The following is a 13,680-nucleotide window of genomic DNA, read 5'->3' as shown; positions in this document are numbered from 1 at the left end:
TAAAGTAATATTTAGTTTTTCCCAGAGACTGTAATCCATTATTAATCTGTAAATATGCTTAATAATCTATATCTTAAATATCTGTAAATATGCATGTATTTGTCAATGGTATGGAAAATATTTGGAATTGCTAGATAAAAGATACATAATGATAAATGCTTTTGAAGGCTAGCATCATAAACCGAGTTAATGACATAAGAAAATTTCATCCAAATAACTTGGAACTCATTCTAAAATTAAGAGATGACACTTATATTATGATGCTTTGAGGTGTAACTCTTGTATTTCTTTAAATGAATAGATGGATGGATAGTGCGATTCACGGCGCATAACCTCAAAGATTAAGATGCGCCAGTATTTCCTTAGAACTGAAACACTAAAAGAAATACAACTTTCCATAAAGTCAGACCATAGATTTAGTAATTAAATATTAGATTATATTATGTAATTTCAGTTTCATGTTCTGTGTAAATAAATATACATACATAAAATGCACATATTTGTAGAAACCTATCGCTGATTTTTGTACTATGGTATCAGTTGTAAAACAAATAAATTTAATGGAGAAATAAAAGTTTTGCATTCCCGTCGATAAGCATAAGCAAATAAATGATCACCTCCTGTATGAAAATACTGTATATTAACTCTGTATGACAGACGATCGTAAAAAATCTTTTTTTCTACATGTGGTTTCGATTTCCTTTCATTCCTCATCTATTCTTCCACTCTCCACTATGAAAGTTATATTTTTAAAAGTCAGTAAAATGAGGAATTGAAAACTGCGGTAGCAAGTACCACTCAATATTTTCATGATTCTTTAGGGCATAATATTTTTAAATACAAATTTAATGCTAGTCAAATCCTCAAAAGGTTTTATTTTTCACTTTCATTCAAGATGCAGAATTCTCAAAATATTATAGTACTTACTTACTTACCACTAGCTGAGTTGCTGTACCGCCTGTTATATGACTATCAGCACTTGTACTCAGTAATATAGTAATTACTTATTTACCACTAGCTGAGTTGCTGTACCGCCTGTTATATGACTATCAACATTTGTACTCAATTGGTGGAACATTCTAATGTCGCAACGATTATTCTTTAGAAATAGACATAGTCATATTTCAAAATAAATGTTACATAGCACTGTAATCAAATAAAAAAAAATCTTGTTCTCTGTAATAGGTATAATCGTCAATGGGTACTTACGGAAAATCCCGTCGACCATTTTGGCCTATTAAAGAAAAGACACCAAATTACGCGATTTTTCACCAAAAATGGAAAAGTCTTTTTCAAACACGCTGGGTTGGGTGTAACCTTGATTACACGTGTTAGCTATTATTTTTGAGTAAAGACTTCTTTTTTTCTTCTATCACGCGTTTTCGAAAAAAAAATTATTAAAATTTCGGACCTGCCTATTACAGAAGAGCATGCTGTTGAATATTTCCAAAGTTATGGTATCTTAACGGCCTCAAAAAAATGAGTTAATGGCCACGAAATGGCGCCTAGAGAAAAACTTAGCGAAAATAATTGCTTTTACAGTATATCTCCTTAATAAAAAGTAATGGAAATTTTTAATGAAAAATTAAATATAAATAATTGATAATATAATAAATTTGAAAGAAAAATAAGAATAGAACGTTTTTATATTGTACTTAGTAAATGGGGTTTTTTGGTTTGGCGCGATTGGAGCCGTCTCTTGTGGTCAACGGGATTTTCCGTAAGTACCCATCAATGTTTTATATAAACAGTGCCCAAACTCGAAATTTAAAAAGTTGAGGATCTCTGTCACAAAACCTCGTAAAGACTTCATTGTCACGCGGCCTTCTATCAGGTTTTTAGATTTTACTTTGAATGAAAAAATTGAAATGAAAATCCTTCTTAACTACCCAACAAAAAGAGGATCAACTGGGAAAGCTTAAGTTGGACATATCCGAAAAATAGCGATATATGCTTCTATTATAACGTAATCATTACCATAGAAACTGAAACAAATTTACTATTTGGGGGATTATGCACTAAAGGGTCTCTTTCATTTCTTTTGCAGAGATGGGGAAAATCTATTTGACTGAAGAGATAGACATTAACATTGAAAACTACTTGACGCTGCCCGAAAAAGGAAATTTGTACTTAGACTGGGCGCTTCAAAAAACGAAAGAATATGTCGAACCGCTTCCTAGTAACTTCAAGGTCAGTTCAAGTGGAAGGTCAGTCCTTCTAAAAGGAGTCAAGAAAGATCAGACGGGAATTCTGCGATGCATTATCTATTCCTCCAAACACGTAGCTGTGGCCAAGCGAACTTTCAACTTAACGCTAATGGGTAAGGTTTTCTACCAAATGATTCAAACACCTCGAGTTTCTAATAATAAATTATTTAGCGGGGGGATGATTCTTTACAAAAGAAAATAAATCAAGCATTGTCTCAATTTGGTAACAATTGCAATGAGTTAATTGCTTAAATAAACAATGAGTTTTCGCTTTTTTAAATAGTTTTTTCATTTGTATATTCATCACTGTCAGTTTATTAAATTTCAAAACTACACTACCTCAGAATTAGAAGCCATAAGATTACGCTAAGCTTAAAACAAAACAGTTATTAAAAGCTCTTACCTGGTTCTTAATCTTCTGACCTTCAATGAAAATAATTTATATTGCAATCCTTTATTGACACATTATACCGAGAGACAATTCACACTTAACAAGACACATCTTTCCCTTCTAGATACATTCTAAAACTAAACAAAATAATATCAGTCCTGAGACAGACAACTGATAAGCGTTACAAAACTGGATGTGCTTCTTGGTGCTAAATATTAGCATATTGAAGATGCCCTCCGATTAAAATTATTTCTCTTTCATCTAGAATAGGGTGAAATTGCCTAATGATTGAATTTGTTGGCAATGGTCTTCCTTTAGTTAATGTCAAGAAAAGTACAATCAAGTCATTAGGAGAGTACTCCATCTGTGTTCCTTTGATCCAATACTGTTCAGCAGGTGAAGTTCTGTTGTTAAACAACCATTTTTCTTATTGTGTGAATTCTTCACATTGTAAATAAATCTCTGAATCCAAGCTATGACTCGTAATACTTTGCTAAGTTTGCTGAAATTCCGTATGTCAAAAAACTAATCAGAAAGGGTTCTGCCATTTTCAATTATTACAGCTTTAAGTAGTTCGGCACCATAAAACAAAGCAGTTATAATTAAAAGCTCTTACCTGGTTCTGGACCTTCTCAGCTTCATTGAAAGTAATTGAAAATAATTTAGATTTTAATCCTTTATTGACACATTATAACAAGGAACAATTCACACTTGACAAGACACATCTTTCACGTCTAGCTACATTCAAAAACTAAACAAAATAAAATAAGTTCTGAGTTCAAAGGATCACACTATTAATTTCAGACCATTACTGTGCTATCTGACCGATTAACTGGAAATGAACTGGATCAGTTGGCCAGGAATTGTATTTATTTTTATTGCTAAAGTTGGATTGACAATATGATTCGGTTTCATGTCCTTTATCGTTCTAACCGAAAATAGCAATATAAAATTGCTCACACTGAAATTTAAAAGTATCAAGAAGTTTAAAATAATCACTCAAAAAAGAGTTCTTCAGCAAAATTAATTGGCGACAATTATGTTTCGAAAACTATATGATATGTCATTGCAAAATGTTTCAAAACCAGTTAGACAGACAGAAAAAGTATAGTTGGTGCTTCAAATAGCCACAATTCAGTATGAAAAAAAATCCATCTTAATAATAACCTGTACAAAGTTCGTCTTCATTGAAATATTTTCTCGATTCCCAAGTTTTCCTTCAAACTGTTCAGTCTTTCAAACTCCTTGTCGTTGCAAAACACTACTAATATCTTAAAACTGCTTTAATCTATATCGGGCAGCGTTATATAAAGGTAATCTTTTCTGTAATGAAATGTATAATAATGTCACAATGTAGTAAAGAATTTTCTTTATAAAAAAACTTAAATACGCTCATTGTTTTTTCTTGAGTAGTCAGTATTCAAAAGAAAGTATGCCGTCATATGATTTCCCGCACATTAGTACGGCGAAAACAACTTTGTCAAATGAGCAGTTTTGAGTTATGCTTCGTAATTTTAATGCGTGGTACTGGAATGTGTAAAATGAATCTAAGAGATTAAGGATTGGTTAATTTTTGCTTGTCTAGGGGATCTAATACAATTACTAGGCGCATGCGCTTCCCTCTTGCAATGTACACGCGAATTAATACACTATTCTCATGTGTGATAATTCACATGCCCTAGTACGAGTAGTAACTGTACATGTGTTAGTATGAGTAATTGCATGTGTTAGTATGAGTAATAATGTAATAATTCACATGTATTAGTATGAGATATTTTACCGTTTTGTATTCGACGATGGAGAAAAACTATCAATGTAAAAGCACTTTTTTCTCTACTTCCCAGAAGCTGTCAAAGAAAGAAGCGCAGTGAAACGACGTTCTGCTTCTAAGTGTAGACATTTTCTCCCTAATGCACACATGACTCAAATGATTTTGGAATCTAGCGCACCACTATCTCGCAAAAAAAGACTTAAAAGAACCCTCAAAGGTACGTATACGTCATGAAGTATATCTGAATATACGAGGGCATTTCGAAAAGTAAAGATACACCGTACGCCAGAGGAAAAGAAAAGTTTTGGTGAGCAAGTTGGCAACACAGGTGTTAACCTTGAACCGCTAGCTTTCTCCTCGCGGTCGTTTGGTATTTCAACGTTGATTCTGGTTGGAGTAGGTCGTGTTTAAAATGGCTGCGCCGATTTAGAATCCCGCCAAATGCGAAGTGCGCTCCGTCATAACGTTTTCTTCATGCAAAAGGTCAGAGATCAGCAGATATTCACAAAGAAATTGTTTCTGTTTATGTGAACATTATGAATCGACAAAATGTAACGAAATGGTGTCGTCATTTCTCTGAAGGTAGGACCGATGTTCATGACGAACAAAGAACAGGTCGGCCATCTGTGATCTCTGATGCCCTTCTTCAGAGAACAGAGGAAGCAATTCGTGCGAATAGACGTCTCAAATTGAAAGAATTGCATCAGATCATACCGGAAGTGTCAATGACAACTCTTTATGAAGTTGTGACTGTCAAGTTAGGGTACAGGAAATTGCGTGCGCGCTGGGTTCCAACAGGCGGCAACCTTCTATGACTGTGGGATACAAAAGCTTGTGTACCTACTTAACAAATGTTTGGACAACGGGGGTGATTATGTCGAAAAATAATAAATAATCCAGTTAATAAGATGTAACAGGCGTTTTCTAAATAAATGTTTTTTTAAGGAATGCGAGCCATTGTATCTTTACTTTTCGAAATGACCTCGTAGTATATATTTATGAATCATGAAGTATATCTGATACCATTCTAGAAACAACAAGGGTATCTGAAACGATATAATTAATATCTTACTCATTTGGGAAGGAATTAGTTTATATTACTTTTAAGATCACTGAAATTATATTTTTGGAAATCCGAATATATACTAATGCTTAGCTGCTCCCAAAGAGTTATAATCTTCGCACGATAAAAATTTACATATAATATTTAAATATCAAGAGATGATTTAAGAATTATCAACAACTTCTGTTCAGAACCAAATTAAACATAAGAAAAAAAATATTACTGAAAATTAATTAATTTAAACAATAATAAGGTTTGGATTAAAATTATTTAATAAGCTTGGAAAATTAATCAATTTCAGAAACTTCACAAAAAAGGGTAATAGGCAGCTTTTGTATCTAAAGTTAATATTTTTATGATTCCATTACTTCCTTTCTTAATTTACTGTCTATTTCGATTGCTAAAATCCTTTGTCTAACTTTCTGATGTGAGAATAGAATTTTGTAATGAATTAATGTAAGAAAGGAATGAAAAAAAACTTACATTTTCATTCTTCAGGGAATGAAGTAATAGCGCATAAATAATAACAGTAATAAAAAAAATAATAAAATAAAAGTCTTCTAAGAAATTTCCCCAAAATAAAAATAAATAAATAAAATAAACCAAAGGCTTTTTAAACGGAAAGTTTAGATAGTAAAGCCATGCCTTGATTTCTATGGATGAATATGACAGTGCTTAATTCTTCATATAAGGAATGTTGTGAGATTCATTGAATTGCATACAATTACAGAAATCTTTAGTAACCAGTTTATTTTGCTGAGTTAATTATCCTTATAGCTTGGTTTTTCAACTCACCATACCCAGGACAGCAAGCAGAGATTCATACAGCATTTAAGGACCTTAACAGATTTTAGATCAACTTTCTCAAAATAGCAGGATGATCAAAATGGAAGAGAAACATACCAACGTAAAATACGCGTCAAGCATGCTAAGAAGGCGGGAGAAATACCTTACACTTGTACGAAGTAAAGGAAGTATTGTTATCGCGAAAAGTTTCGGTTATTAGTTTTCAGCCGAAATATCCATTTTGACTTTTCCTAAATCCATTTTAACTTTTTTTTTTTGCTTGATATCTGTACATATGGACAGAATAAAGGGCTCCAAATTGGATTGTAAAATGGATTAAAAATGGATTTTTTCTGTGACGTCTCTACGTATGTACGAATGTATCTCGCATAACTTGAAAACGATTAGCTAGAGATCGTTGAAATTTTGTATACTGGACTGCTACAATATCTAGTTGTGCATCTCCCTTTTTTATTGCAATGTACCAAAACAGTATGCATATACTCGTTAATTTTCTGCAAGCTAAAACAAGAGTTGCTCCCACTGGGAAGAAAGAGAATTTCTATTGCCCGATTAAAATTCCTGAGCGCTACTATTTGTGCTCGTCTCGCTTCGTCCATTTTAAAGAGTTTAAAGTACAAAGCGTTTGTTTTCGGACTGATTCTTCAACTGTACTGGCCTGGACACAAAGAGATGTAGCGTGGGATGTGTTTGTTCACAACAGAGTTATGGAAATAAGACAACTTACTCCAAGGGATGCCTGGAGGCACATGCCAGAAACAATGAACTCTGCCGATTTACCCAGTAGAAGATGTTCTGCTCGCTATTTAGTCGCGTCCTAATGGTTCGAGGGACCGGAATGGTTATATTTGCCGCGAAAAAACTGACAAGCAACGACTTCATTGTAAATGTGAAGAAGAAGTGGCTAAGGAGAAGAAAAAGAAAATTGTATCATCTTTGATTAACACAAATTCCGTTGGTCTGATAAATACTCTTCGGTTTTCAACTTACCACCGGACTATTAAAATGATGGCTTGGATTTTGTCGATTCATTCACATCTGCAAGTATGAGAAGAAAACGAAAGGTGAACTTACCGTTCCTAAGCTGACAGAGCGCTTATTCGTTTGATACAAACTGAAACTTTTGCTGAAGTTGAAGATAAGTTTTTATTATCACTAAATCCATTTCTAGACCAAGGAACTTAATAATGACGAAAATAGCAGTATATCAACGAGATGATAAGTCAGAGGTTAGAACTCCTGCCATTCTACCCAGTGACCATCCTCTTATCAAAAGCATAGTAATAGAAGAACATCAAATTTAAAGGACACCTCGGAGTTTCTCACGTCTTAAATTCTCTGAGAAAGATTTTGGTTATTATCTGGATGAAGAACTGTCTCATCCATCTTGAGATCTTTTATTATTTCTAAAAGATATTCCAACAAAACGGCTAATCCTCCAGCCACGCCACTGCCCAGTGATCGAGTTTAAGATGCCTCTGTGTTCCAAATTACCGGCATTGATTTTGCAGGAACTTTGATACTTATGGATAAAAGAAAGCAATCTGTAGTGAAAGCACCTCAACAGAGAAACATATCCGTTTCAATGTAACGGAGTCTGGCGTACTACGAGACATGAAAGAACTGTCAAGAAAACCCAGAGATTAGACTTATAATTACGAACGTTGCAATGTTCAATTCCTTATTTCTCATTGCAAGGTGGGAGGATGAAAGGAAAAATGATTACCAGCTCCATGAAATATGACGTCACTCTTGAAGGGGGAAATTAATTTTAAAGACTTTTAATTATTATTATTGGCGTGTGTGTGTGTGGCAATGTTATATGTATTCCATGAATTTGTTTTTGGTTTGTAGCATTCGTTTGGTTTCAGATGTAAATATTAATAAATTTAAGTGAAAGATTTGGAATCTTCTTTTAGAGTTTGACATATGACTCATTTCCAGGCAGGGAGATATTTGTGATTAGAGTCGACCATATTATTTCCTTTTTTTTATTGGAACACGTTCGGAACAAAACGTCCGCTAGGTGAATCGTGAATCAAATATTATGCCTTATGAGTTTACCATATAAGTGACATAGGTAATCTATGATACTTTTATGTGTTAAGGAGTGTTTGCTTAATGTCTGTGTTTTTTTAACTATTTACTGTTAATTTGGATGTATGGTGTTATTTATTGCAATACATTATCGATTTCGTCCTGCTTTGTCTGGAGCCAAAATATGAAAGAGATGTCCACGAAGCCATAATTCACAACAATATAATTTATAAATGATATGAAATAATATTGCTTTCATACTGAAATGTTTATTTCATGGTAACTTTTTTTTTAATTTTCACCTTCCAATATTGTTTCAGATCCCAAATAATACTGGCATATTTTCCCCCATTTTTAGATTGTACTCGATTGGTAAGGTCTTTATTCGGACAGCATGATGCTACTTTAGACCCACGTGTTAAATCTGTCGAGACACTCATAGAGTTAAGCGACCAAATTGACGAAATTCTGGACAACCATATACCACGGTAGGTGATCATTATCTGCAATTAGCTGATATTTAAGTTATGAAAATCGGATTCAATCATTCAAATAAAAGTCTCTTTTCGAATTCACGTATCTTTCAGTAGTATTCATTAATTTAAAATACACAATTTATTTGCTTGTAAATATCACACATTGTAAACATCGTAAATGTTCTAAATAGGAAACAGCTAGTGGGATAGCCCTATTCTTTTGTCAAAGAACTGGCGAAATGATCGACTAAATTACTAATTTATTTACTCACCAAGAAAATTATTGGACTTTCCGATGATAAAATATTATAAACTTTCTGAGGTCTCCAAGAAAATGGGCAAAATAACAGCTGCAAAACTTCAAGTTGTGGATGTCCTTAATCAATCATCCACAACTTGAAGTTGTGTAATTATAAGAAATTATAATACTTATAAGAAATTATATTGCGAAATAATATAATTTCTTATAAGTTGTGCGCGGGCACCAACTTATAAGAATGCGGCCATAGATAGAAATATGATTGTGACCTTGAAGTCTGCAACAATCTATATACAACAAAGATTACAACTCAAAAGCGATTACATATCCCGTCACATTAGAGCATGAAAATATGGGGAGAGAAGACAGAACTGCGAGCGAAGTTGATGTATACTTCGCGAGTAGGTAAGACTCTCAGGTGAGAGAAATAAATATGTTATATGTAGTAAAGCATGCAGTAAAGTCTGGAACGAAGAAGGCGCTTAAGGTGGTGAAGGAAACATTACTGGATTTAAAATTGGGACAGCTGCATCTTTGCTCTACTTTTTTAAAGTATACTGGTGAATTGCGAGTACCATGTTATCTACTTTCTGAGATCTCAAGCACGTATGCTGACGAAATTGTGCCACTTTGCTTTCTGTTGTACTGCCTGTCTCAAAAGCATTGACAATTTGTCTTTCTTTTATTTAGTACTGTTTTATATTTTCGGGTCAGTGCCGTAAAGAATTTTTGTTATAACAAGATAAATAACACCCATACAAAGCTCTTGCAAGTGTGCATCAGAAGAACCGTCTCTCGTCTCTCGGGTACTTCTGCATAACCTTCATCTCTAACAGCCAAATAATGCACCTTACATGACGGTTATAAGTCATTTTTGGTAATCACACAGTATGCTTATTACTCTATAACATCACGTGTTAGTGGTGGAAAATGCTCGTGTTCTTACTCTGGTTACTGTCATAAGACACGCAATGCCACCTGCGAAAAATGCACTCCATCCGACAACAACCTTGTAATTCACAAATTTATATTACGTTTGGCCGCCCATCTCTGAAAATATTGATAGCACACGCACTATTCTGAGGGTTGCTGATGATGACGGGAAAATGCCACGCTTTGCAGATGTGGTTTTATTCATACGAATTATCCCTGAAAGTTTCGAGGCAATTATCATTGATAATTTCGTTAGGTTTTATTGACTGCGGATGTATTTTTTTAATATACTTCAAAATCATATAAGTAGCATTAGAGATGAGTATCTTATGCTATTTGTACGAAATATAACACTGAAATATTTGAAGTAAATTCAAAACTTTAAAAAAACACATGTACGGCATTGCAGCAAATATACTTTCGTCTTTCAAAAAAACTTGTTCTTTATTCACCAATTAAATGTTAATTCTTTAGATACAAAGAATTGAATCTCAGTTACCATTTAAGTTTTTACTATGCTTTTTCTAAAAAACAGTGAATTCTTTATGAACGAAATTTTAAAAAGTTTCACAGCTTCACCATTCGCCAAACCAATTTCCGATTGTATTTATTTGCCTAATTATTACTCATGTTAAGTTCCATAAAGCTAGAAAAGAATAATCGGGTTTTTGCTATGGCAACACATACTAATGCCTGTCCCACAAAAATAAAGAAAAAGAAAATTGTTTGGAAACTGATTCTGATTTAGCAAATTTATACCTGATAAATAAAATAATTCTTTCCAATTTCAAAAATAAAAGGCTGAGTTTCATTAATTGAAAAATGTTTTCTATTTATTTTTGTTTTTTGGAAATTAATTTGAATAGAAATGAGCAAAACTAATAATTCTAAAGTAAAAGCATTCGATTCTATCAAACACTTTCATTGTAACTTTTCTGCGCCTAATATTTGACATCAAACTGAACAAATCCTCAGTAATTATGCCTGCTTATATATCTGTATATGTATATCTTTTTCTGAATAAGTAGAATTTTTTCTAATATTGTATACATATTATGTTCTAGCATTAGACATCGCTGACATCTGTTCTAGCATTAGACATCGCTGAAATTTGTCAGTTACCGTGTTTATTGCTCAATGAAAAAAAAAAATCTGAAATGTTTCAGATTTTAAATTACGTCCAAAGGGGCGTTTTTTAACATTTTGTGTGTTACCTTTCTTTATTAAATATCATGTTACTCGCACTTAAACCATAAGATCCAGTGCAACAGCAATATAGCAAAATAGTTTTAAAACGAGCATATCTTTAGAATTTCCGATACAGAGACTCACGCGCTGGAGATAAAAATGTTTTTTCTGCACAACGTTGCCATTGCTCGCTTTGAAATCCTTGAGTTTGTTAATCAAAAATTCGTTAAAGTTTTAAAAAATAGGAAATCGATCATAAAACAAATTTCAAATTTCAAATTTGGTCTTCCACATGCTCATATTCGTTGGAGGATTACGTTATTCAAAATTCGATGACTCTATGTATCGTTATTTTATGACAATGTGAGAAATATACATACATTTACGCAGATTTTCATTATTTAATTTCTTCAAATATAATGCAGAACTCTAACATTTTATGGCAACAGTTTGAAAAGTGAACCGACATTTATCCGTCCGACGCAAAATGCCAAAACGAAACTAATAGTCCTTCGGGATTCAAATCCCTTTGGACTAAAAAGGCGGGAGAAACAGCATGCTTTGGATTGTATATACACTGAAGTGACAAAAGTCATGGGATAGCAATATGCAAATATACAGATGGCAGTAGTATCGCGTAGAAAATGTATAAATGCGAAGTGCTTTGGCAGGGCTTTCATTTGTGTTCAAGTTATTCATGTGAAGAGGCTTTGATTATGGCTGGCCGCACGACGAGAATTAACAGACTTTGAACGCGGAATGGTAGTTGGAGCTAGACGCATGGGTCATTCCATTTCGGATATCGTTAGGGAATTAAACATTCCGAGATCCACAGTGTCGAGCATCTAATTTCAGGCATAACATCCCACCATGGACAGCGCAGTGGCCGACCACCTGCACTTAACGACCGAGACCAGCGACGTCTGCGTAGAGTTGTCAATGTTCACAGACAAGCAACACTGCGTCAAACAACCGCAGAAATCAATGTGGGACGTACGAGGGACGTGTCCGATAGGACAGTGCGGTGAAATTTGTCTTCCTTGGGCTATGCCAACAGAAGACCGACTCGAGTGCCTTTACTGACAGCACGACATCCCCTGCAGTGACTCTCGTGGGCTCGTGAGCATATCGGTTGGTCCCTAAACGAATGGAAAACCGTGGCTTGGTCAGATGAGTCACGATTTCAGTTGGTAAGAGCTGATGGTAGGGTTCGAGTGTGGCGCAGACCCCACGAAGCCATGGACTCAAGTTGTCAACAAGGACTGTTCAAGCTGGTGGTGGTTCCATAATGGTCTGGGCTGTTTTTACATGGCATGGACTCAGTCCTCAGTTGTAACTGAACCGATCATTGACTGGAAATGGATACCTTCAGCTACTTGGAGATCACTTACAGCCATTCATGGACTTCACGTACTCAAACAACGATGGGATTTTTATGGATGACAATGCGCCATGTCAACGGGCCACAAGTGTTCGCGATTGGTTAGAAGAACATTCTGGACAATTCCAGCGAATGATCTGGCCACCTAGATCGCCCGACATGTATTCCATCGAACATTTAGGGAACATCATCGAGAGGTCAGTTCGTGCCCAAAACCCTGCACCGTCAACACTTTCACAATTATGGACGTCTATAGAGGCATCATGGCTCAATATTCCTGCAGGGGACTTCCAACGACTTGTTGAGTCCATGCCACGTCGAGTTGAGTTGCTGCACTTCGCCGGGCAAAAGGAGGACCGACAAAGTATTAGGAGGTATCCCATGACTTTTGTCACTTCAGTGTAGTGTAACAAAAGCGCTTGCCATTTTATTCAAAGTCTCATTTTTCTTTCATTAGGTTCTGCAGATTAAATTACTTTTAATCTGGATAGAAGAACATTTACGTACAATATCATGCGAAGCGCTTCATTAATGTTCAGTATATAGTTCAACCGCTGCATTGGTTATTTTACTGTTAACAGTGTTAAAATAATAACAATAGGATTTTTCATAAGAACGCCTTATTTTCTCTTTATTTCTTAGTGAAAAGTTCGTTTGGTAAACATCCAAGGATCTGGAGTGAATTAATGACGTATACTGATGTACCACTGTACTGGGAAAGTTATATGAATTTACATGATTTGTTAAGTAATTATATCTTGGAAATAAAACTTTTCCGAAATTATAAATCGCCTGCTTGCGGGCCTGATTTCTCTAAAACAGTTCTATCAGAATTTCAGAAAATTTTTACCGATTGTATAAATGCCATGTGAATATAAAATGGTCAATAAAAACTTAGAAAACTTAGAAATTGCCTTTAATTTTATACTGAAAAATAGTTAATTTTGGAGTTTCAAAATAAAAATACTAATTGATTTTAAAAAAATAAAATTCGGTTATTTTATACCTCTTTTCAATCGGAAAAAAAATCGGTACAAAATTGCAAAAAAAAATCGGTACAAAATAGTGATTTGTTTATTCTTAATGGCATCGACAAAAATTGCACTGTGCACATAACACACACTGCAATTTTTTGTCGATGGCAAAAAATATATATTATATTTATTT

At 34.2% G+C, this 13,680-nt stretch overlaps 1 protein-coding gene across 2 annotated transcripts in view; it reads left to right on the top strand.

Annotated features, from left to right (window-relative positions):
- LOC118190208 (uncharacterized) overlaps positions 1 to 13,680 on the top strand; it is a 57,680-nt gene that overhangs the window by 28,438 nt on the left and 15,562 nt on the right. The window contains exons 3-5 of one of the 2 annotated variants that reach the window (XM_085811502.1): positions 2,048 to 2,320; positions 4,446 to 4,586; positions 8,635 to 8,764. In XM_085811502.1, the coding sequence (XP_085667628.1) occupies positions 2,048 to 2,320; positions 4,446 to 4,586; positions 8,635 to 8,764 (544 nt within the window). Of the gene's footprint in view, positions 1 to 2,047; positions 2,321 to 4,442; positions 4,587 to 8,634; positions 8,765 to 13,680 lie in introns of both variants that reach the window. The other variant, XM_085811501.1, reaches the window with a different exon arrangement.

This window comes from Stegodyphus dumicola, chromosome 2 (assembly GCF_044657685.1).
Source record: "Stegodyphus dumicola isolate Sdum_Otavi_A_Nest chromosome 2, ASM4465768v1".
NCBI classification, from domain to species: Eukaryota; Metazoa; Arthropoda; class Arachnida; order Araneae; family Eresidae; genus Stegodyphus; species Stegodyphus dumicola.
Note: the sequence above shows the minus strand (reverse complement) of the source record. Positions and strands in the feature narration are given on the sequence as shown.